This window comes from Neofelis nebulosa, chromosome 10 (genome assembly GCF_028018385.1).
Source record: "Neofelis nebulosa isolate mNeoNeb1 chromosome 10, mNeoNeb1.pri, whole genome shotgun sequence".
Taxonomy (NCBI): Eukaryota; Metazoa; Chordata; class Mammalia; order Carnivora; family Felidae; genus Neofelis; species Neofelis nebulosa.
In genome coordinates, this window is record NC_080791.1 from 22,643,079 (window position 1) to 22,665,197 (window position 22,119).

General features: G+C 40.0%; 1 protein-coding gene across 1 annotated transcript; it reads right to left on the reverse strand.

The window, feature by feature from the left end:
• Nucleotides 1-12,703: 12,703 nt before the first annotated feature.
• Nucleotides 12,704-19,623, reverse strand: PATE2 (prostate and testis expressed 2). The gene is made up of 3 exons (XM_058686467.1): nt 19,611-19,623; nt 13,425-13,553; nt 12,704-13,127 (listed from the first exon to the last, which is right to left on the reverse strand). Exons 1-3 carry the CDS (start codon nt 19,621-19,623, stop codon nt 12,991-12,993), a joined length of 279 nt encoding a protein of 92 aa, XP_058542450.1. The 3' UTR covers nt 12,704-12,990.
• Nucleotides 19,624-22,119: the final 2,496 nt, after the last annotated feature.

Genomic DNA, 22,119 nt, shown 5'->3' on the forward strand with positions numbered 1-22,119 from the left:
CAAGATGGGCCCCACTCTGCAACTCTTGATGGCCACAGTCTGGGGAAACATCCAGAGAATGCATAGAAATCCAAAGAAGCTCAAGTTAAATGTCTATAGAGGTTCTCTTTGTGTCTCTTCTTCATCTGTACAGCCACCAACTCTTGGAGCTTTGTTGGCGCCTACAGAGGCCCTTCTACATGTTCCAAACTTCTGGGAATAGGTTATCTTTTCTTGGTTCCCAGAGGCGGGAAAAAGGAGGTATCTGAGGGGAGAGGGGAGGAGATAGCCTACAGTGAGTGTCAGGATTTGGGGGAGACAATCTCTTTTCCACACACGTCTAGCTAAGGAAAAATTTCCCAAGCTTTAACACACTGTGAATAGGAACTTTATCAATTAGTTATTTCCTAAAGACCCCCGATCATGCGAACTCTCACATCGCCATCTAGTAGATGGGAAGTCATAAACTCCCTCACTCATACTACAGTTAGTGAAGGGATCCAGGACCTCAGCAAGAGAGTAATAGACAGCTTCAGCCGCAGAGGGAGGGAAGAGAAGGGTGTCACTCCCTAATCAGGAAGTTCCCTGTTACTGCCCAGAGCTTGCCATCAAGATTTCTACTGCTTGCCACCCCCGCCCTGCCCCCGCCTCCCCAGGGTCTCCTTATGCTATGCCTTTGCTGCCTCTGGCAATCTCTCGCCTCTCCTTTTTTCACCTTTTCTTCCTAGCAGTGCCTTTGCTTTCTCATTCAGTGACATCACTCTTCCCCCCCAATCTTGATTGGGAGATAGTAGAACTGCCTAAGATAGTTCTTTCACCTATAACCAGGCATGAAGGTTTCTGTTACTATCAACTACATGTTCATCCTGGATTAGTGGCTTCTCCCTCCAGTTGCATAGAGGCCATTTAAGACCAGAAGCCTCTTATCATTTTGATAACACTCGTTATCTACTTATCTAAACACATCCTTATATGAATTTAAATCAAGCACTTCTTGGGATGTTTTTAATGTACCAGATAGAGGAATGACATAGAAACTACTACATTGTGGTTCACAAAATTTATGTAATTAGATGAACAACCTACTCTGCCACCCCATCCCCCTGCATATATGCCAACACCAACATGACCACCTCTCTAACTCCTGGTTCATTTGGGGATGTAATAAAATTAAAACAATTTTTTAATTTAATGTTTATTTTGGGAGAGAGAGAGACAGAGACAGAGCACAAGCGGGGCGGGGGGGGGGGGGGAGGGCACACAGAGAGAGGAAGACACAGAATCCGAAGCAGGTTCCAGGCTCCAAACTGTCAGCACAGAGCCTGATGCAAGGCTTGAACTCGTGAGCCATGAGATCATGACCTGAGCCGAAGTCAGACGCTCAGCCAACTGAGCCACCCAGGCACCCCATGGGATATAATAAAATTTAAAACTTTTGCTATCTCTCTTCACACATAGACAACAGTGTAGAAATCCCCTATTTAAAATGGTAGTTTTCGGGACGCCTGGGTGGCTCAGTCGGTTAAGCGGCCGACTTCGGCTCAGGTCATGGTCTTGCGGTCCATGAGTTCAAGCCCCGCGTCGGGCTCTGTGCTGACAGTTCAGAGCCCGGAGCCTGTTTCAGATTCTGTGTCTCCCTCTCTCTGACCCTCCCCCGTTCATGCTCTGTCTCTCCCTGTCTCAAAAATAAATAAACGTTAAAAAAAAATTAAAAAAATAAAATGGTAGTTTTCCAAGAGCAGAGTAGTAGATCCAAAACTCCAGCTCGGGCTTTTACAGCCAATCATGGGCTATCAAATTGTCATCTTTATTGCTTAAAAACAGAGCATCTGTGGCCTCATTTTTATGCACCTGAGCTGCTCATCAAGGTTTGAAACAGGAGGATGAATAAGGAGTTCCAAGTAAAACTGAGCATATTAATGAAAATTTTATCCTCAGAATTGATGGAATCACATGAGATTATAATCTATTTAGTAGAATATCTTTGTAAATTAATGTTTGCATGTGGGACAAGATGGTCTCCAACTGGATTCCCTATGATGGAGGGGGCATTGCCTCACCTTGCATTGCTTGGAAGATCTTCAAGGGAATAGGACCTGAAGAGCTGAAGCCACCCAATGACTTTCCACTGGATTCAGAGAGCTGAAGCTCACCCAGATTGCCCTCCTAAAATACACATCTTGAAGCTCACCACAATGTCAACCAATTCATTGCTGTGGAAACACAATTCTATGTGTTACCAAGTACCAGTATCAGACTGGTGGGGAAGGAGCAGGCCAACCTCCTTGTTGGATTCATTCCTTCGACACATATGTTGGATGCTTGCCACGTGCTAGATATTGAGGAGTTGCTTTAGGTGCTGGGGATACTTCTAAGAACAAAAGAGACCATTAGGGGTCAGGGGCTAGATAGTGTTTTGAAGAAAGACTCAGAGGGACAGAGGGACCGATTTCAATCTAAATGGAATTAGAGATTATGACATGGAGAATCTAATGCATGCTCCCTCAGAAAGAACGGAACTTAAAAAAATGAAAGACTGATTTCCCATAAAAGCCCGATTTAAAGACAATGGAGCCTTATCTCATGACCACTGAACATCTGCCATAAAGCTCTCGCTATACTCAAGCCACTGAAATTACTTCGTGAACGCTGGCTGGACTCCCCCCTCTTTGCATTCCTTGACCATAAGTATAGCCCACCCCAAATCCTGAATGGACTCACCCGTAGCTTGCTACAGCATGTGTTTCCCCAATTGTAATTTCTCTGCTATTACTGAATGAACTCAATTTCTGGCAAGGTAAGCTTGCTTCTATTCACCTCTTTATTTAGGTAGACAGAAGAAAGCTAGGACCTGGGTCATGTCTGTGAGAAGGCCAACTAAGATAGATTGCACTTTCCTTCTCTTTCCATTGGACTATGGAAATGGTCGTATTTAGTGTGTAGTTTGCATTTTTGCTACACCTATGCCAGCCACTCAGTAAAGTCTGGTAAGTCCATGTAATTCTGCAAGGTGGTATGTTGGGAATAAAGGAACTAGGCCTTCCTACATTAACTCCTTTATTGAGGCCCATTTCATGGTAGCAGCACCATATCAGCTTAACATAACGCTCCCATGGCTTCTGGTTTCAAATGACAGCTTTACTACATTTGTGACCCTAAGAATGGAACTTAACCTCATGTATTCATAAGGTTGTAGTAAGAATAAAATGAGATAATGTGCGTCAATGGCATAGATCAGCACTCGGCACAAGAAAGTGCTCATTACCTTTTAAATGTAAAAATTATAATAAGTTATTAAGTCAAGAAGGACAGCAGCCGAGGAGTCCCAGAGAGTGACCAGTATCAAATGAACCAGGGCCTATTGTGGAAATGAGATCACACCGAGAACCAGGTATAGGATTAATCTGAATTAGGAGTGAATGTAAGACTAATCTCCTTTTATCTCCAATGTATTTGCAAGAGGAGCCCTTTGAAGGAGGAGTTTACAAAAGTACAGAACCAGAACTTGGAGAGGAATACTTTGAGTTGCTGCTGGTTGAAATCACTGAACCACAAGGGCAGCCAAGTGTGAGAGAGAGACACTGAGTCTGGCATTAGACACTGCCTGGGCTTTCAATGCAGCCGATGCCTCAGGGTAGATGGCCAATCTCCAAGAGCCCTAGAATAGAAACTTGGTTTTGTAGATGGTCTTAGAGAAAGTACATTTCACTTCTGGACACCTGGTACAAGAAAACCAAAAATATCTTTGTTTATATACTGCAGTTTGGTAAATTACTGCAAAGACAGTGCAAATAGGGAACATAGGAACATAGTTGGGGCATTCAGGACTCATTGGAGAAGACTTCTGAGGCTTTGAACAGTGAAACATTACTGCAGGCTCTGAGACTAGAGGAAGTGGAACCAAGGAAAGGTCTATTTGATCTTTCATGTGATTTTTCTCCTTTGCCTCCTGCAGAAACCAGCCTGACCCATTCTACCTGGATACTCCCTATGTAGGAATAAAGCAAGATTTGGTATAGAAATAAGGGAAAACTAAAATAATATAGTAATATGCATGACCTGACATTTTACTTTTTATTTATTTATTTTTTAGTTTGCTCCCTGCTCAACGTGGGACTGGAACTCACAACCCCAAAATCAAGAGTCCCATGCCCTACTGACTGAGCCAAGCAGGCGCCCATGGTGTGACATTTTTCAACAGATAATACTACATAACAGTAACCTCATCAACCAAAGAATTATTCTGAGAAAGGGTTTCCCAAATTCCTTCATGTTTAATTTGTAATGGAACCTGGAGGACACATATCAGAATATTCTCTTATGGCATAAGAGGAATGCCTCATCCCCCATTAGCCTATGATGCCTATGGTCAGAGGAAGAGAGGAGAAGTGGAGTGGGAGCGGGATAGCAAAGTGTCTCCATTCCTTCTTCCCAACAGGCAGAGAAAAAGGTCACTGTACTGACTCTGGTGACTTATTCTGATCACAAGGGGGGAGTTTAAGTTGTGCCTACACAATGGGGGCAAGAAAAATTAGGTTTGAAAATCGGGATTCACTAGAAGATCTTTAATTATTCCCTTGCTCAATAGTCTTGTTGAATAGAAAAGACAACAAAGACAAATCCAGCAAGGATTCAGATCTTACAGAAATGAGGGCTGGGGTATGCCACCAGGTCGGGAAGCCTATCCAGTTGATAGGCCAGCAGAAGTGAGAGAACAGAGAATACAAGTGTGGGAATGCAGCTGTGACGACCAACCATCTCAGTTACAGAAGTGGGAGTTGTGGCAGCTATATTTCAGATTGCTTCATCATTTCAATGATCTCCCTTGCCCTCCCCCCCTCACTAGAAAGAGCCTTGGTGGTTGCTATTTCGCTTTTTTTTTTTTTTTTTTTTTGGTGATAGTATGGTTGAATTGCTATCACCTCCCAAGGATAAGGTAATGGGAATTTTTATATTCCTGGTGCTGGGACTGTCAAATTTCCACCCAGGTGAAGAATGGATGCTGAGAGATTAAAGGGGTGAATCCTTGCCAACACCTCTTGTTTCTTGTGTTGTTAATTTTAGCCATTCTGACAGGTGTGAGGTGGTTTCTCATCATGGTTTTGATTTATATTTCTCTAAGGATGAGTGATGTTGAGCATCTTTTCATGTGTCTGTTAGCCATCTGGACGTCTTCTTTGGAAAGAGGTCTATTCATGTCTTCTGCCCATTTCTTAACTGGATTATTTGTTTTTTGGGGTGTTGAGTTTTAAAAGTTCTTTATATAGTTTGGGTAATAACCCTTTATTCAGTATATCATTTGCAAATATCTTCTCCCATTCTGTGGGTTGCCTTTGAGTTTTGCTGTGCAGAAGCTTTTTATCTTGATGAAATCTCAATAGTTCATTTTTGCTTTTGTTTTGTTTCCCTTGCCTCCAGCAACGTGTCTAGTAACAAGTTGCTCTGGCAGAGATCAAAGAGGTTGCTGCCTGTGGTCTCCTCTAAGATTTTGATGGTTTACTGTCTCACAGTCTAGGTCTTTCATCCATTTTGAATTTATTTTTGTGTATGGTGTAAGAAAGTGGTCCAATTTCATTCTTTTGCATGTGGTTGTTCGGTTTTCCAACACCATTTGTTGAAGAGACTGCCTTTTTCCCACTGGACATTCTTTCCTGCTTTGTCAAACATGAGTTGACCATGAAGTTGTGGGTCCATTTCTGGGTTTTCTATTCTATTCTATTGATCTATGTGTCTGTTTTTGTGCCAGTACCTAACATCTTGATGACTATTGCTTTGCAATATAGCTTGAAGTCCGGAATCATGATGACTCCAGCTTTGCTTTTCTTTTTCCGGGATTGCCTTGGCTATTTGGGTTTTTTTGTGCTTCCATACAAATTTTAGAATTGTTTGTTCTAACTCTGGTGGGATTTTGATAGGGGTTGAGTTAAATCTGCACATTGCTTTGTTTCATTCTTCATTGCTTGTTTCATTCTTTCCTCCAGATTAAGAGAGAGAATCCCAAGTATCGACATTTTAACAATATTTATTCTTCTGATCCATGAGGAATGTTTTTCCATTTCTTTGTGTCACCTTCAATTTCTTTCATACGTGTTCTGTAATTTTCAGTGTACAGATCTTTTACCTCTTTGGTTAGGTTTCTTCCCAGGTATTTTATGGTTTTTGGTGCAATTGTAAATGGGATTGATTTCTTGATTTCTTTTTCTGCTTCTTCACTTTTGTTGTATAGAAATGCAATTGATTTCTGTACATTGATTCTGTATCCTGCAACTTTTTCTGAATTCATGTATTGGTTCTAGCAGTTTTTTTGGTGGAATCTTTTGGGTTTTTAGCATATAGTATCATGTCATCTGTAAACAGTGTAAGTTTTATTTCTTTGCCAATTTGGATGCCTTTTATTTCTTTTTATTGTCTGATTTTTGTTGTTAGGCCTTCTGGTATTATGTTAAATAACAGTATTGAGAGTGGGCATCCCTGTCTCTATCCTGACTGTAGAGGAAAAGCTCTCAGGTTTTCCCCATTTAAGGATGATATTAGCTGTGGGTTTTTCACATATGGCCTTTATAATGATGCGGTATGTTCTCTCTAAACCTACTTTGGTAGGGGTTTTTATCATGAATAGATGTTGTACTTGGTCAAATATTTTATCTGTATGTGGTGTATCACATTGATTGATTTCAGAATATTGAACCACCCTTGCTATCCAGGGATAAATCCCACTTGATCATGGTGAATCATTTTTTAATGTATTGTTGGATGTGGTTTGCTAGTATCGTATTGGGAATTTTTGCATCTGTGTTCATCAGGAATATTGGCCTACCATTCTCTTTTTTAGTCATGTCTTTACCTGGTTTTGGTATCAGGGCAATGCTGGCCTCACAGGATATATTTGGATGTTTTTCTTCCTTTTCTATTTTTTGGAATTGTTTGAGAAGAATATATATTAACTCTTCTTTAAATGCTTGGTAGAATTCACCTGTGAAGCCATCTGGTCCAGGACTTCTGTTTGTTGGGAGTTTTGGTAATTGATTCAATTTCTTCTCTGGTTATTGGTCTGTTCCAGTTTTCTATTTCTTCCTGTTTCTGTTTTGGTAATTTACACGTTTCTAGTCCATTTCTTCCAGATTTCCCAATTTGTTGGCATATAGTTTTTCATAATATTCTCTAACAATGTTTCTATTTCTGTGGTGTTGGTTGCTATTTTCTCCCTCTTTGTGATTTTATTTTTGGGGATCCTTTCTGTTTTTATAGTAACACAAGTTGTTGTGAGTTGGCTTTTATATACCTACACAAGGATAAACGGAATTGAGGAAAAATTTTGGTAGTTCAAGGGTTTATATTATTGACTGTTCTTTCATCAGTATCTTTGCTATGCAGGCAACATGAGTGATGATCTTGTTATCTGTTTTTACCTAGCCTAGCAAATTGCCAGCAGTATCATAACTGAAGAGAAAGTTAACCAATCTTCTACTTCGATATGTCTGATTTACTGAATAATATAGTGTTGTCCTATTTTTTTTTAAGTTTATTCATTTATTTTGAGAGCAGGCTCTGCCTTGTCAGCACAAAGTCCCACATGGAGCTCAATCTCACAAACTGTGAAATCATGACCTGAGCTGAAGTCAAGAGCCGGATGCTTAACCAACTGAGCCACCCAGGCACTCCCAGTGTTATCTCATTTAAATTATTTATGTCCTTCATTTAGTTTTTAAGCTACTAAAAATAATTTTATGTTCATTTTTAAAAATCAAAAAGGAGAAAGGGACAAAAATATAAATTACCTACAACACTAGTATTGTCTGAGATTTTTTGTCAAATAGTTCTTTATTATATTTTGCACCTCTCTGTTGAGATTCCCTCATGTCTCTCTTTTTCTGTAAGTTCTTGAGAATATTTATAATAGGAATTTTAAATTCTTTGCCTGTTAATTCCAACATCTGGGTTGTTGCAGTCTTTTTATATATTGATTCTCTGAAACTTTTTCCATGGCTTTACTTCTATAGGAAAAGAAAATAAACTTATGCCAGAAAAATATATCACTCAATGCTTAAAACTAGATAATACATTAAAATACCACCATTTTTCACTATTAAAATTAGTTGAATAAAAAAGTTGATTGAGAGAGAGGTAGATAGATAATAGACATGAAGTGAAAATGGGATCACACTAAACTGCAGTATTTTAAAACCCCCTATTTTAATGAACATATTCTAACATGTTTTGAAATCCATATATTTGTATTGATATTATATCACTTCAATGGATGCATGGTGTTTCGGTATACCAATGTATCACATTTGATTGAGGCAATCCTGATTGTTTCTACTTTTTGACTTTTATTATCAACACTGCCACAGAGCTTGTTTCCTCATGCGAATTTTTTTTATCTTGTTTCATTCTTTCCTCCAAATTAGAATTGTTTTCTTGTGATATTTTTTTAAAAATTGGGTATAATTGACATATAAATATTAATTTCATGTGTAAAACATTGTGATTCGATATTTGTATAGATTGCAAAATGATCACCACGATGTATCTAATTAATATCCATCATCACACACATTTACAAATTTTTTCCTTGTGATGGGAACCTTTAAGATTTACTGTTTTAGCAATTCAAGTATGCAAAACAGTATTATTAACTACAATCACCATGCTGTAATTATATCTCTTATTTATTTTATAACTGAAATCTGTATCTTTTGACTTCCTTCACCCATTTCATCCATCCCCTACCCCCCACCTCTGGCAACCACCAATCTGTTTTCTTGTTCTCCGTATCTATGAGCTTGCTTGATTGTTTTTATTGTTTTTCTTTGTTTTTAGATTCCACATGTAAGTGAGATCATATGGTATTTGTCTTTCTCTGTCCGACTTATTTCACTTAGCATAATGCCCTCAAGTTCCATCTATGTTGTTGTAAATGGCAAGGTTTCTTTCTTTTCTGTGGCTGAATAATATAATATGAATATCTATCTATATGATTGACAAAGCTTCACCATGTCCGTTTAAGGAATTGTGGACTCTTGGTGTTGCCAATTGTTCCTGATTGGCCCTTTGATGTATGTGCATGCATGTGCACACACAAACACACACACACACACACCACTTTCATATGTGGTCAGATCTATCAATCTTATCCTATTTGTGATTGATGTTATGATTCAAAATCTTCCTCTATCACTAGATTATATAAATATTGTTAATATAATAGTGAGTTTAGAAAAAGAGAGTGCTTTGGGATTGTGTAGAAATTGGATCCAATTCCAACTGTGCCACTAACTAGTTGTAACAAATTGTATTTTTCAAAGATGGCTGCCACAATATCTCCCCTACCACAAGCTCTCTTTGCTACTCTCCAATCAAAAAGTGGAGCTTGGCCAGGCTTGTGACTCACTTGTAACCAACAGAATGTAGCAGAAGTAATAATGCATGACTTCCAAAGCTAGCCCATAATATGTGACACAACTTTCACTTTGTTAGAATATACACTTGCCTTTAGAGCCCTAAGCTTCTGGGTAAGAAGTCCAGAGCCTCCATGCTGTGAAGGAGCCCAAGAAAGTCCATATGAAGGTATTCTGACCAACAGCCACAGGTGACATCACACCTTAAACCAGCATCAACTGCAAAGACATGTGAGTGAAGACACCTCATAGTGATTCCCGTCTTCAGCTCTAGAATCACCTCCAGACTCTGAATCTTCCCACCTGAGGTCCCAGACATCATGGAGCAGAGACGAGCTATCCCCACTCTGTACTTTCTAAATTGTGATCCATAGTACCAGTCAATACAATAATTTTTTAATGCAGCAATATTAACTGGAAAGCTGTGTAACACTTGTCAAATTACTGTACTTGTCAAATTACCCAATTAGCATCTGGGCAACCAGTCTGTTCTTCAGGTTTCTCCTCCACTAAAATGTCTTACAATAATAGCTACCTCATAGGAAGTTCCGAAGATTAAATGAGATCATACATGAAAAGTACTTAACATGTGTCTAGCACACTGTAAGAGGTTAAGCAATAATAGCCACAACAATATTTAAAAGGTTTTTTGTTTCTTTTTAAATATTTATTTATTTATTTATTCATTCATTCATTTATTTTGAGGAGAGGAGGGGTGGAGAGAGAGGGAGAGAGAATCCCAAGAAGTCTCCATGCTCAGCCGGACCCTACGCAGGGCTCAATCCTACAACTGTGAGATCATGACCTGAGCCACAATCAAGAGTCAGATGCTCAACTGACTGAGCCATCCAGGAGCCCCAGGTTTTTTGTTTATGGCATTTAAATCTTTAATACATGTGACATTTATTTTGGTCTAATGTGTAAGGTTCTATGAATTACTTAGCAGTCAACTCCAAGTTAACACTTAGATTAGTAGTCAAATTATTGTCTTTTAAAAGGTATGTGAAGAAAAAACTCCTGCACAACTACATGCATATATGAAAAAAGAGCATGTGCATTGGAAGATTGATAGTTGGGGTGGTATCGTGTGGATAAAGAAATTTTCACCTAGGTCTTATTGTGTTCACTTGTTCAAGATGAAAAATGGGACTAAGAAGAAAATCCGAAGATGGGGTGAACCAAGCGGTAATATCCAAGCTTGAAGCACTTTTAGCTGGGAAGCCGAATAAGAAAGATTCTCCTCATTCATGAGGATGAATCCATTTATATCTTATACACACCGTCACTCATAGGTACCAGAATGTAACTTCAGTTTCTAACCCAACTTCTCGTTTTAGAGCGTCATTCACAGTGATGGTGGAAAATATATGGTCTTCTTACAATTGGAGGGGGGAAAAACAGAAGCAAGGGAGGTCGGCGGGGGGGCGGGATGTTAACAAGTACATGGTCTCAGCTGGGAGACTGGCTTCGGTCAGATCCCCTGGAAAAGCTCTGCAGCACAAATTGCACCACAGGCTCCATCCCATCTCGATGCAAGGAGTCTGCCATTTGTTGGTTGTGGTCTATGCTCAAGTTGGGAGCTGAACATCTGGGCAAAGCAGCTCCTATTTGGCAGAGGGCAAGTCTGCAGAGCAAATAGCTATAGTGGTCATAAGCCAACACTCAATGCAGCTGGGAGGCAGAAGCAAAACAATGATCTCTGTCTCTCTCCTTTTCCCCCCTAGACTGATGTCTCCCATCCCCATGATTCCATAGGTGAGCAAGCCCCTGTGCAACTAGGAATAAAAATATGTTCTTTCCGTAACTCAAAATATCCACATTACACTGGCTTTTCCAATCTGTCCATTTTGAAAAGGTTCTCTTCATGTCTTGCTTCATCCTGGCTCTGTAAAATCCCAACTGAGAATTCCTCAGAAAGGATCATATTCTCAGACACAGACAGAATGCACCAAACTACTCAAATAGAGGGGTAGTTGGTTTATTGTTAAGAATTTTACAAGGCCTGGGGCGCCTGGGTGGCTCAGTCGGTTGAGCGTCCGACTTCGACTCAGGTCATGATCTCGCGGTTGAGGAGTTCAAGCCCCACGTCGGGCTCTGTGCTGACAGCTCAGAGCCTGGAGCCTGCTTCAATTTCTGTGTCTCCCTCTCGATCTGCCCCTCCCCCACTCATGCTCTGTCTCTCTCTGTCTCAAAAATAATTATAAACATTAAAAAAAAAAAAAAAGAATTTTACAAGGCCTAATAAAGGAGAAAAAAGCTCATGGAAATCCAGGACCAGGAACTGCAGTAGGCCTTATAAGGAGAGAAATGCCAGGATTATTCTGTACCCAAGAAAGCTTCATCACCTTGGTCACATTCCACCGTCAGTGCTACCCCATTTCTCTCTGCTTGTTTGTTCACTCTGTCTGCCTGCCTCTCTTCCCACCACTATTAACTTCTGCTATCTCATACCATCAGTTTACTCATAATGTCATCTTATATAGGACACTTTGTAACTACAACACTACCTCATGGCATCTCTGTTCATTTCTATTGTCTTCAACTACTGTGCCACCTGCTTTATTTTTCTCAATTTTTTCCTCATTCTTTTTTTTTATTTATTTTGAGAGAGAGAAGGAGAAAGAGAGAGAGAGAGAGAGAGAGAGAGAGAAAGAGAATGAGCGGGGAGGGACAGAGAGACAGGGAGAGAGAGAATCCCAAGCAGGATCCATGCTGTCAGCACAGAGCCCGACTCGGGGTTAGAACTCACAAACTGCGAGTCCTTATCTGGGGCCAAAATCAAGAGTCAGATGCTTAACTGATTCAGCAACCCAGGCACCCCTTTCCTCATTTTCATAAGGAGAGACTGACTGACCATTCTTGCAGAAGGTCTCCATTCCCAATTAAATCACCTTTTTCAATCTGGAGCTAGCTGGTCACCTGGCCATCCAGGGCCCTGATAATTTAAGCCAATTTCACCCACACCAACTTGTCTCTCAAATCTTAGTTTCCACAAACTGAAATGCCCTTTCTTTGATGCCTCATCCTTATGCCTGTCCAGCTTTCTGTCTGCCTGAGATTTCCCTCCTCTAAGAGCCCTACCAAAGAAAGATATGGCTCATGTTGCCCACAAATTGGGAAGCCAGAGCTATTTTTTCTTTGATCTCCATAACCCATGGGCAAAAGGAGAGCACCAGAAGGTGTCAGGGCTAATCCGAAGAGAATCTCAATTCCAACCAGAGGAGTGGCTATAGATGAGCATAAAGTATGGCCAGAGAGTTCTTGGTACAAGTTTGTGACTATTTTGACCCAATTCTTTGCATTACCATATAGGAGATAATAAATAACCAGTTCCAAACCCAACTGTATTTGTGGCAACCCTATTTCCATCATAAGGAAATCCAAACTGCCAGATGTGAGCAACAGGGATTTGCAAAACTTCAGTCTAGTTTAGTCTTCCATCATTAATGAGACTCAGCTACCCTCCACTCTCTCCTTGTGACCTCACTAGCTGGCTTTCTCTCTCACTCTGTACCAGTGGTTGGAAGAGGAAAGCAAAATACAGGTCTGGGGGAAGAGACTAGGGGATGGTGAGTTGAAGAATGACCCCAAGTCCAGGAGAGATATAGAATTAAACTCCCTCAGGGAGGTTGCAATAGTTATTATGTCTGCAACAGATGAGCTCTCTTCTTTTCTCAAAACTCAAGAAGTTGATGTCCTCACAGTTGGTCATACATGACAGTTTGGAATAATAATACATACTTCTCCCTGAAGAGATGAAAGAGAGAGAACACAATTGTAATGGTTCCATTTCCTTCTATCATATTCCCAGGAGTATTTTCTCTACAGAGCCTCACTAACCTTTCGCTAAGCCCCAATCAGCTATAAGGCTGAATCTACCAATGACTGACCCAGAGAATGGATTGTATTTCCCTAACTGATAGGAGACATCAACTTCTCCTTTACCCAATTTTGTCTTAAAGAAAAGTCTTTGCCATCCCCTCTAAATGACCACTCACCCGTGCACAGGTGGCTATTTCTCAGACACTCTCTACTCCACATTACCTTTTCTTGTAAGGAAGTAGAGGTTCTCAATAGCACAGGACTGTTGGTGCTTTAGGATGCAGATCTTCATGGTGTCATAGCATAACCCAAGATGATATTTTTTACATTTATAACATGCTGTTGCAGAGTCTGCGAGACAGAGAAGGAGGTAATTAAAAGATGTAGTCTGGAGAAGATTCTCCAGGCCTGTGAGTTTCTCTACGGGGACTTACTATTGTCTAGTGGTTCCTGATCTTTCTCTGGCATTTGACTCCTTTGATAATCTTGTGAATCAATTGTTGTATATGATCAAAATATCAGAGTTCCTATAAAATTTATCTATGGACGCAAGTAATGAACAAGTTATTTAACCTGATGATTTTGTCCAGTAATGGGGAAAGGAAAGCAAAGAAGGAGATTTCAGCTTCCTTACTCCAAGAAATGGACTAACTTGGTCTGGGAGAAGATAGAGCTCCTAGGATTGTAGAATAAGAATGGATTACAGCCCTCTCTGAAGACTGAGAGGAGGTTTGTTCCTAAACACATCATAAATGATCTGTTTACCAGAGATTGTGGACGAGCCATAACTGTACCTGTCAGATGGTCCTTAAATTCACCTTGGGAAAAAAAAAAAAAGAAAAAGAAAAATCTTCTTTGTCATAATCTCATATACATCTGCCAACACCCAAAGAGCCAGTTGTGGAAATTTCCCCTTCCTCAGCATCTGCCCATCTCTTAATCAACAACCAGCTCTCCCCATGTCTCCATGACTTACCATTATTTGAGCAGACCAGAAAGACAATGCACAGCAGAAACACAACAAACATCTTGAGACTTTTATCATGTACAGCTTTCTGTGAAAGGTGCTGGTTGATCTCCAGTCATCTGTCCTTGTGCTACTCATCCAAATCATATAATCATAAAATTTCAGGGACATACAGCACCTCAGTGTTCCCAGAACAAAGCCACCAACTGAAGTTTCACTACCCCTACGGCATCTATTTCAAAATTCTCCACAATGATGAGATCAACGGTACATATTATATATGATCCATAATATAATATGGAATTATATAGACTATATTATAATATATAACAAATTTTATATTATACATTATATTTATAATTTATTATTATATATATTTTAATATATATTATATGTATTTTATATATTATATAATATATATCTACAATATATATTATAATCTATAATACAAGATATACTATACTATAATATATAATATACATGTATATAATTTCTATTCATTGTTGCATACCTAAGCCTTGTGCTTTGCAAGTAGAGTCAAATTTCTCTCCTACATTTTAACATTTCGGGTATTTCAAGACGGGATTTGGACACCTGGCTCTTTGTATCTCTCTTCACTAATCTGGTTACTCTCCTCAGAATAATCTCAGATTTGTCTTTGTCTCATGTAGACCAAGGCAGACTCCAGGTATAGTCTGTATGTGTGGGGGGTATTGGAGTACTGCTTTTGTGGTGGAGGAAAAGGAGCTTCAGGAAGAAGGTGAGCAAAAATAAAATTTGCTAGTTTGCCTTCGGGTGTTATTAACTGATTGATTGGTATTCTAATTAAATAATTTCTAAGCATATACCACATGCCAGTATCACAGGAAGAAAAGATGCTTACGCAACCAGGACGTCAATCAATGGCCTCACTAAAGACATCGAAAAGGACATCGAACGCAGTTGGCTATGGACATCTAGATGAAAGTCCTTCAAATTTGGCTGCTTGACCGGGGAAGGCTCCCGGGAAGAAGGGGATGCTGAACACGACTTGGAGGGCTAGCAATGTGTGAGCTGGAAAAAGTGAGTAGGGACAGGCACCCAAAGGAACAGCAAATGTCAGAGTACAGAGATGTCAAACAGCCTGTCACAGCGTGAAGAGAGCAGGTCATGTGGCTGCAGAGACATGAGTGTGCCAGAAACTCAAGTACAGAGAGACACAGTCTGCTGGAGATGATGGCATATGGGTGAAGGGAGGGGCCCAAGGGGACATTGCACGGGTCTTGCTGCTGACACCACTTGGTCCCAAGCTTGCAGGATGGAATTTCTTGCTTGTTACTGTGCACTTGCAAGATGTCAGTGAAAAGAGCCATTTTCCCCAGAGTTAGGAAAGATATGAAAGCATACACTCTTCTTCAGCACCAATATTGAATTGTGGAAAGGACACATCCTTTAATCCCAGACTCAAGTTTGCCACTATATGGGCTCAAATCCTGACATTGCTGTTTGCCAGCTATGTAATTTTTGGGTGAGTTACTGACGTTGAGAATAATTTTCATATCTCACACGATCAGTATTAGGATTATATTACAGTTTGTGAAGAAAGGGAAGCTCATATTTGTTGAGACCCTGGAAACTATCAAGCACTAACTCCCTGTGTGTTGCTTACAATTTCAGACAAGCAGCCTTGACCCTTTTGCTAGGGTAGGCATCAGAAATTTCCATCATAAGGAGTCATACACAAGAAAGGGCATCTGGGGGCGCCTGGGTGGCGCAGTCGGTTAAGCGTCCGACTTCAGCCAGGTCACGATCTCACGGTCCGTGAGTTCGAGCCCCGCGTCAGGCTCTGGGCTGACGGCTCGGAGCCTGGAGCCTGTTTCCGATTCTGTGTCTCCCTCTCTCTCTGCCCCTCCCCCGTTCATGCTCTGTCTCTCTCTGTCCCAAAAATAAATTAAAAAAAAAAAAAAAAAAAAAAAAAAAAAAAAAAAAAAAAAAAAAAAAAAAAAAAAAAAAAAGAAAGGGCATCTGGCTAGGAAAGACAAGGAGGTAGTGGCTATAGCTGTGGTCTTAGCATTCAAGGGCAAGAGCCCAGCTGTGAGGACGGTATCAGGAGTGTTTTGTCAAGGGTTAACTTTCAATAAGGCTTACATTTGGCTTTGGGTGTTCAAAAAGATGGGAAGTTAATAACAATCTCTTCTAGAATGGACTTTGAAGACAGAAAGTCAGATTCAGAACAAGCTGTCTGAGTTGGCTTGAATAAGTGAGCAGCTGGGAACAAGTTGAGTTCTGATTCACTGAGACTGGGTGAGAACTGGATCCATTCTTAAAGCTTAAGGTAGGCTCCATATGCTTATGACAAGCCATTTTATATCTCTACCTCAGACCCCTATTCTGACTTCCAGATTCACGTCTACAAATAACCATTGAATTTTAGGTGGCTCACAAAGTATCAATCTCAGGCTGTCTCAAAATGAAATCATAATCTTTCTGATTCACCACACCTGCTCCTACTGCAGTGTTTAGGGTCTCAATAAACCCAGGAATCATTCTTTATAGATACCTGTGCCCTGTCCTCAAAGAGAATCAAATAGCAAGTCTTATCCATTCTACCTACTAACTTCTCCCTCACATGGGTTTATTTTTCTCTATCCACTGCCACTACCATAACCTTCAGCTTCATCTCCTGCCTGGTCTGAGCAATAACCCTATTCTTTGGCCTGCCTGGTTGTAATCTTCCCCTATTATAGTCTGTTCTCTATAAAGTGGTCAGAGAGCCCTTTTATAAGCCATCGATGCCGCACTCCTGCTCAAAACCGTCCAATGACTTTTCATCACGCTTTGAAGAAAATCCAAAGGTCCTCCCATAGCAAGTCTTCCCCAGGCTGAGCAAAGGCCATTCTCCCATTTCATTTCCTACCACATTCCCCTTGCTCATTCAAATGTCACCCTCTCAGGGCAGCATTTCCTGGTTGACATTAGGAAATGTTAACATCCCTTCTTCAACCTTTTCCCTGTTTCTCTTCTTAATAGCAATTCTCACTACCAGAACTTACATATCTATTTGGTCACTTGTTTGATTCTTCCACTAGCACAGAGCCAAGACTTTGTTTTATTTACCACTGGATACCCAGCATCTGGAGGCTCAGAATATAGGAAACACCCCCCAAATATCTATGGAACAAACAAATAATGATCTTCCCACATCCGCTCTTGAGTCCTTTCAGCCCATTATTACATAGGAACCAGGTTGATCGGATTCATTTTTGTTTTTGTTTTTGTTTTTTAATTTTTTTTAACGTTTATTTATTTTTGAGACAGAGAGAGACAGAGCATGAATGGGGGAGGGTCAGAGAGAGGAAGACACAGAATCCGAAACAGGCTCCAGGCTGTCAGCACAGAGCCCGACGCGGGGCTCGAACTCACGGACCGCGAGATCATGACCCGAGCCGAAGTCAGCCGCCCAACCGACTGAGTCACCCAGGCGCCCCTCATTTTTGTTTTTTAAGTATAATAAGGATGTGAAAATGAGGCTCTTTCTATATTCCAGCTAGGATCCCAAAATAGTAGGTGGCAAGTATTTTTATATTTCAGAGTGAAATGTTGTGCTAGTCATGCAGATTAACAAAGAAAATCAATGAAAACCAGTTTCAGTATCTAGGACCCTTTGACCACCTAGATGGTTTAAAGAAATAAACATTAATGTGTCAAAATAACAAATAAACAGCAGGGAAGTTTTTATAGTCTTGGAGGGGGAGATGTCTTTCAATATGTGGCTAAAAATATACAACCATAAAAAAATTTTATATGTTTGGCTACATTTTAAAAAATCTTCTGAAGCAGGAGGTGGGGTTAGGAACCAACCACTAACTCATAAGCAAAGTCCGAATAACAAATAAACAACCAGTTACAAAATATTTGCAACTCATAATGCAGACTGAGGACTGCATCTTCCTATTTTACAAAGAAATCCTAAAAATCGGTTAGAAAGCTATTAAGAATTCAAGAAGAAAGGTAGATAGTTAATAACAGCATTAGTTCACAGAAAAAGGAATTTAAATGGTCTTACGCATATAAAATGTGCTGAGCTTTACTCATAATTTGAGAAATGTGAGCTGAAGCTAAACTCAGATACGATTTGACTTTATGGGTAGATCTAGGCAATCATCAGAATCTAATCACACCCCTAAATTGGTGAGGTTGGAAAGCAGCACTACTCATCACTCATACATCACTACTAGAGGGTAAGTTAATACATCAGTCGGGGGGGGGGGGGGGGGGGGGCGGGGCGGAATTAGACAATGGCTATCGAAATTATAAAGATCTAGGGATCTTACCCAAGTCATTTTGTGGAATTAGCCTTGCACATCTGTGAAAAAGTGAATACACACGGTTATTTATGGCTTGATAACTGCAAGATTGAAAACAATTTATACTGATCTCATTTATATGCAAAATCTTTAAAAAAAAAAAAAAAGTCAAACTCATAGAAACAGAAAGTAGAATGGTGGTTACCAGGGGCTTGGGGTGGCAGAATGGAGAGGCTGATCCAAGGGTACATGCTTTCAGGTACGAGATGAAGATGTTCTGGGGATCTAGTAATGTACAGCATGGTGACTATAGTTAACAGTGCTGTACTGTGTACTTGAGAGTTACTAAGAGAGTAGATCATAAGCACTCTCACCACACAGGCACATGCACATGTGCACACACACAAATACAACGGTAATTATGTGGCGTGATGGATGTGTAATTAACCTGATTATGGTGATCATTTCACAATGTATGAATATCAAATTATCACATTGTACATTTTAAATATATATCCTTTTGTTTGTTATATATAACAAACAATAAAGCTGGGGGAAGAAAGAAGAGAAAGTTTATGGACCAGTTGGGAGTAGCTACATAAATTGTGATATATCCACACAATAGAATATTTGCAGGCAGAAAAAAAAAAAAGAATGAAGAAGTTTTTTGAAGTGAATTTAGTAACACATCAAATATACCTTGTAGGCTAAGTGAGTCACATCCTATTCAGCTGAAACTGAACTTATACATCTTAAAATATCTAGGACATGAGGATAAGGCTGAAATTTTACCAAAAAATAATTAGGAGGCTATTACAGAAAAATATTGATTTGAAAAGCTTGCTATTATAGCTCAAGTATAGCACTTTCTCAACACCATCAGCTTGTAGATGGCTCCTCTGGCCACTATTCTGTACGTTCGCAATACTAAATACAAGCCCATTTTAAACTGAATTTAGTAAAGGAGTAAAAAAACTTTAAGCCAGCTCTGCCAGTCATAGATACTGATGAATGACATATTACTATCTGGATTTGGACTATTTCTTTCCCGCTAATAATAATTAAGTAAAAGACAGTGATCTCCTCTTCAACTCCTGGTCCACGGTGATGATGCAATCTCATTGAAGTCATCCCATATACTGAAACTCTGCATACCTTGCTTCATCATCGCGTTAGGAAATAGAACTTTGGGGAGGCTGGGTGGCTCAGTTGGTTAAGCATCCGACTTTGGTTCAGGTCGGATCCCTTTTGCATTCCGCTTAAAATATATAAGAGTGCATATTTTAACAACAAGCCCGTTTAACAATAAGCCCATCAAACTAGTGGAGCTTACTACAGGCCAGTTACTTTAAGCTATTTACATTCATCTATAGAACTAGATTTGTGTGGTGTAAATGTGGAGCTATAGATTCATACATATATATTCCTGTCCTCTAACATTGATTCATATTTTAAACTCTTTTGATTGTGACTTCTTACTAATAAAGAATTTCTTATTCAAAAAAGTTGAGTAATCCATATCTCCAGTCATTTTCTTTATCAGAAGCATTTTTTCACTGGATTCTTTAGAAATGGCTTATAGGAATAATAATTCTCAAATTCCTGTATGTCCATACACTTTATGTTCTTTACCTTTGAAGGTGAATTTTGCTATATTCAAAATCTTTGGTTCACATTTTCTTTCCTTACATATCATAAATACATCACTGCCGTTACAAAAGTCTAATGATTAACCAATTTTCTGTCCCTTATAAATTATGGACATTGGTCTAAAAACTCAAAGGATTTTTTTTCTTTTTTCGTAAGTTTGGTAATTTTACAAGAATATGTCCTGATGTTGATCATTCTAAGTTGACAGCATCAGGCACAGTGTGCTGTTGCAATGTAAAGTTTCGAGTCTTTTAAAATCATTTTACAAAAGTGTTTTATTATGATTATTAATTTTTAGTATTCTTTTCTTTTTCCTTGGTTGTCTTTTTTCAGGAGCTTCTTTATCTGTATATTGAATCTTTTTGTTTATTTAAAAAATTCTAACCTTTTAGGAGCACCTGGGTAGTGCAGTCAGTTAAGCGTCTGACTCTGGATTTTAGCTCAGGTCATAATCTCATGGTTTGTGAGTTTGAGCCCCGTGCTGGGCTCTGCACTGGCAGTGTGGAGCCTGCTTGGGATTCTCTCTCTCTCCCTTTCTCTCTGTTCTTCCCTTCCTCACTCCTTCTCTCTCTCTCAAAATAAATAAATAAATAAATAAATTTTAACCTTTTAAAATCTATAAATCTCTTCATTTCTTTTAAATTTTAAAATTTCTACCTTTTCACTTTCTCTTTCTCTTAGGTCAATATTCCACTATATATGCTTATATTCTTCAACTTTTGTTAGTAGAGATGGTGGACCACGGGCCTGAGCATCACAGTGTATTCTCGTTGAGTATGCCAAGATGCAAGGCCTTGACCACTCTCTTTTCCCAGGCCATCACCTGGGTTGTGTTCACAGTGAAAAATATTGAAGAATGAGGTAACATCTCCACCAGGACAAAGAGCAGTTGTGCTTCCACTTAGTATATAAGTGGTCAATTCCTCTAGCTCAGTGTTCCCTAGCTGTAACGCAAACCCACAGTGAGTAGCATCTACCTGGGCCTCAGCTATACTGCCTGTGGGACTCAGAGAACTTGAGAATTGATGCAAAGCAACATGGAGTCTGGCTTCTGCTTTTGCCATGAGAATGAAGTCTTCTGTCTCTGATCCAGGAGTTTTGTTTCTTCTACCAGCATCTATAAAACAAGAACAGGCCAGATTATTAGCTCGCAGGTAGGGTAAAATCCCAGACCCTTTGCTGTTCTTGACAGTTTGGGAGATGAGGGTACGATGGTGACAGAGATATGGCTTTCTGGAAGATGAAGGACAAGGGCTCCCACAGGATCGTGTTAAGAGAGAGAGAAGACGTCCGGGGATCCAGTAGCAGGTGTTCTCACCCCAAGGGGTTGGGGAGGTACAGGAAACTTCTTCTCCTAGCTGTTTGTTTGTTATTACTTTTCTGTTGTTGCATAACAAATTACCATACACACAGTGGCTTAAAACAACACAGATTTATTATCTCACAGTTTCTGTAGGCCAGAAGTCTGGGCACAGCGTGACTGGATTCTCTGCTTAAGATCTCACAAGGCTAAAATCAAGGTGTTATCCAGGGCATTTGAAGCCAACAACCAGTTGAACAGCTCAATCTGTCAACACTGTGTGAGTGAACTTGAAAGTGACTCCTCCCCCAGTTAAGCCACAAGATCACTACAGCTTCAACGATACCTTCATTATGTCCATGAAACACTCGGAAGCAAAGGACCCAGCTAAGCCACACTGATTCCTGACCAACAGAAACTTCAAAATAATATATTTTGTTGTTCTAAACCACTAAGGTTTAGGAAATTGGCTACACAGCAGATCATGAATATACTGGCTGAAAGCACAGAGGACTGCAGCGCAAAGCCACAGCAGCACCTGATGGGAAAGGAGAGAGCCCCAGAGTGGGGGAGTTATGTAGGAGTGAGGGGGGCCGTACCAATAGTGACAGAAGGTGCGGAGGAGGAGGAAAAAACTTCCCACTGCTCCAGCCATGCCCTACACACTAGCCTCACCTCCTCCCTGCATGCGCCACCTTCCCGACCACAGACTAA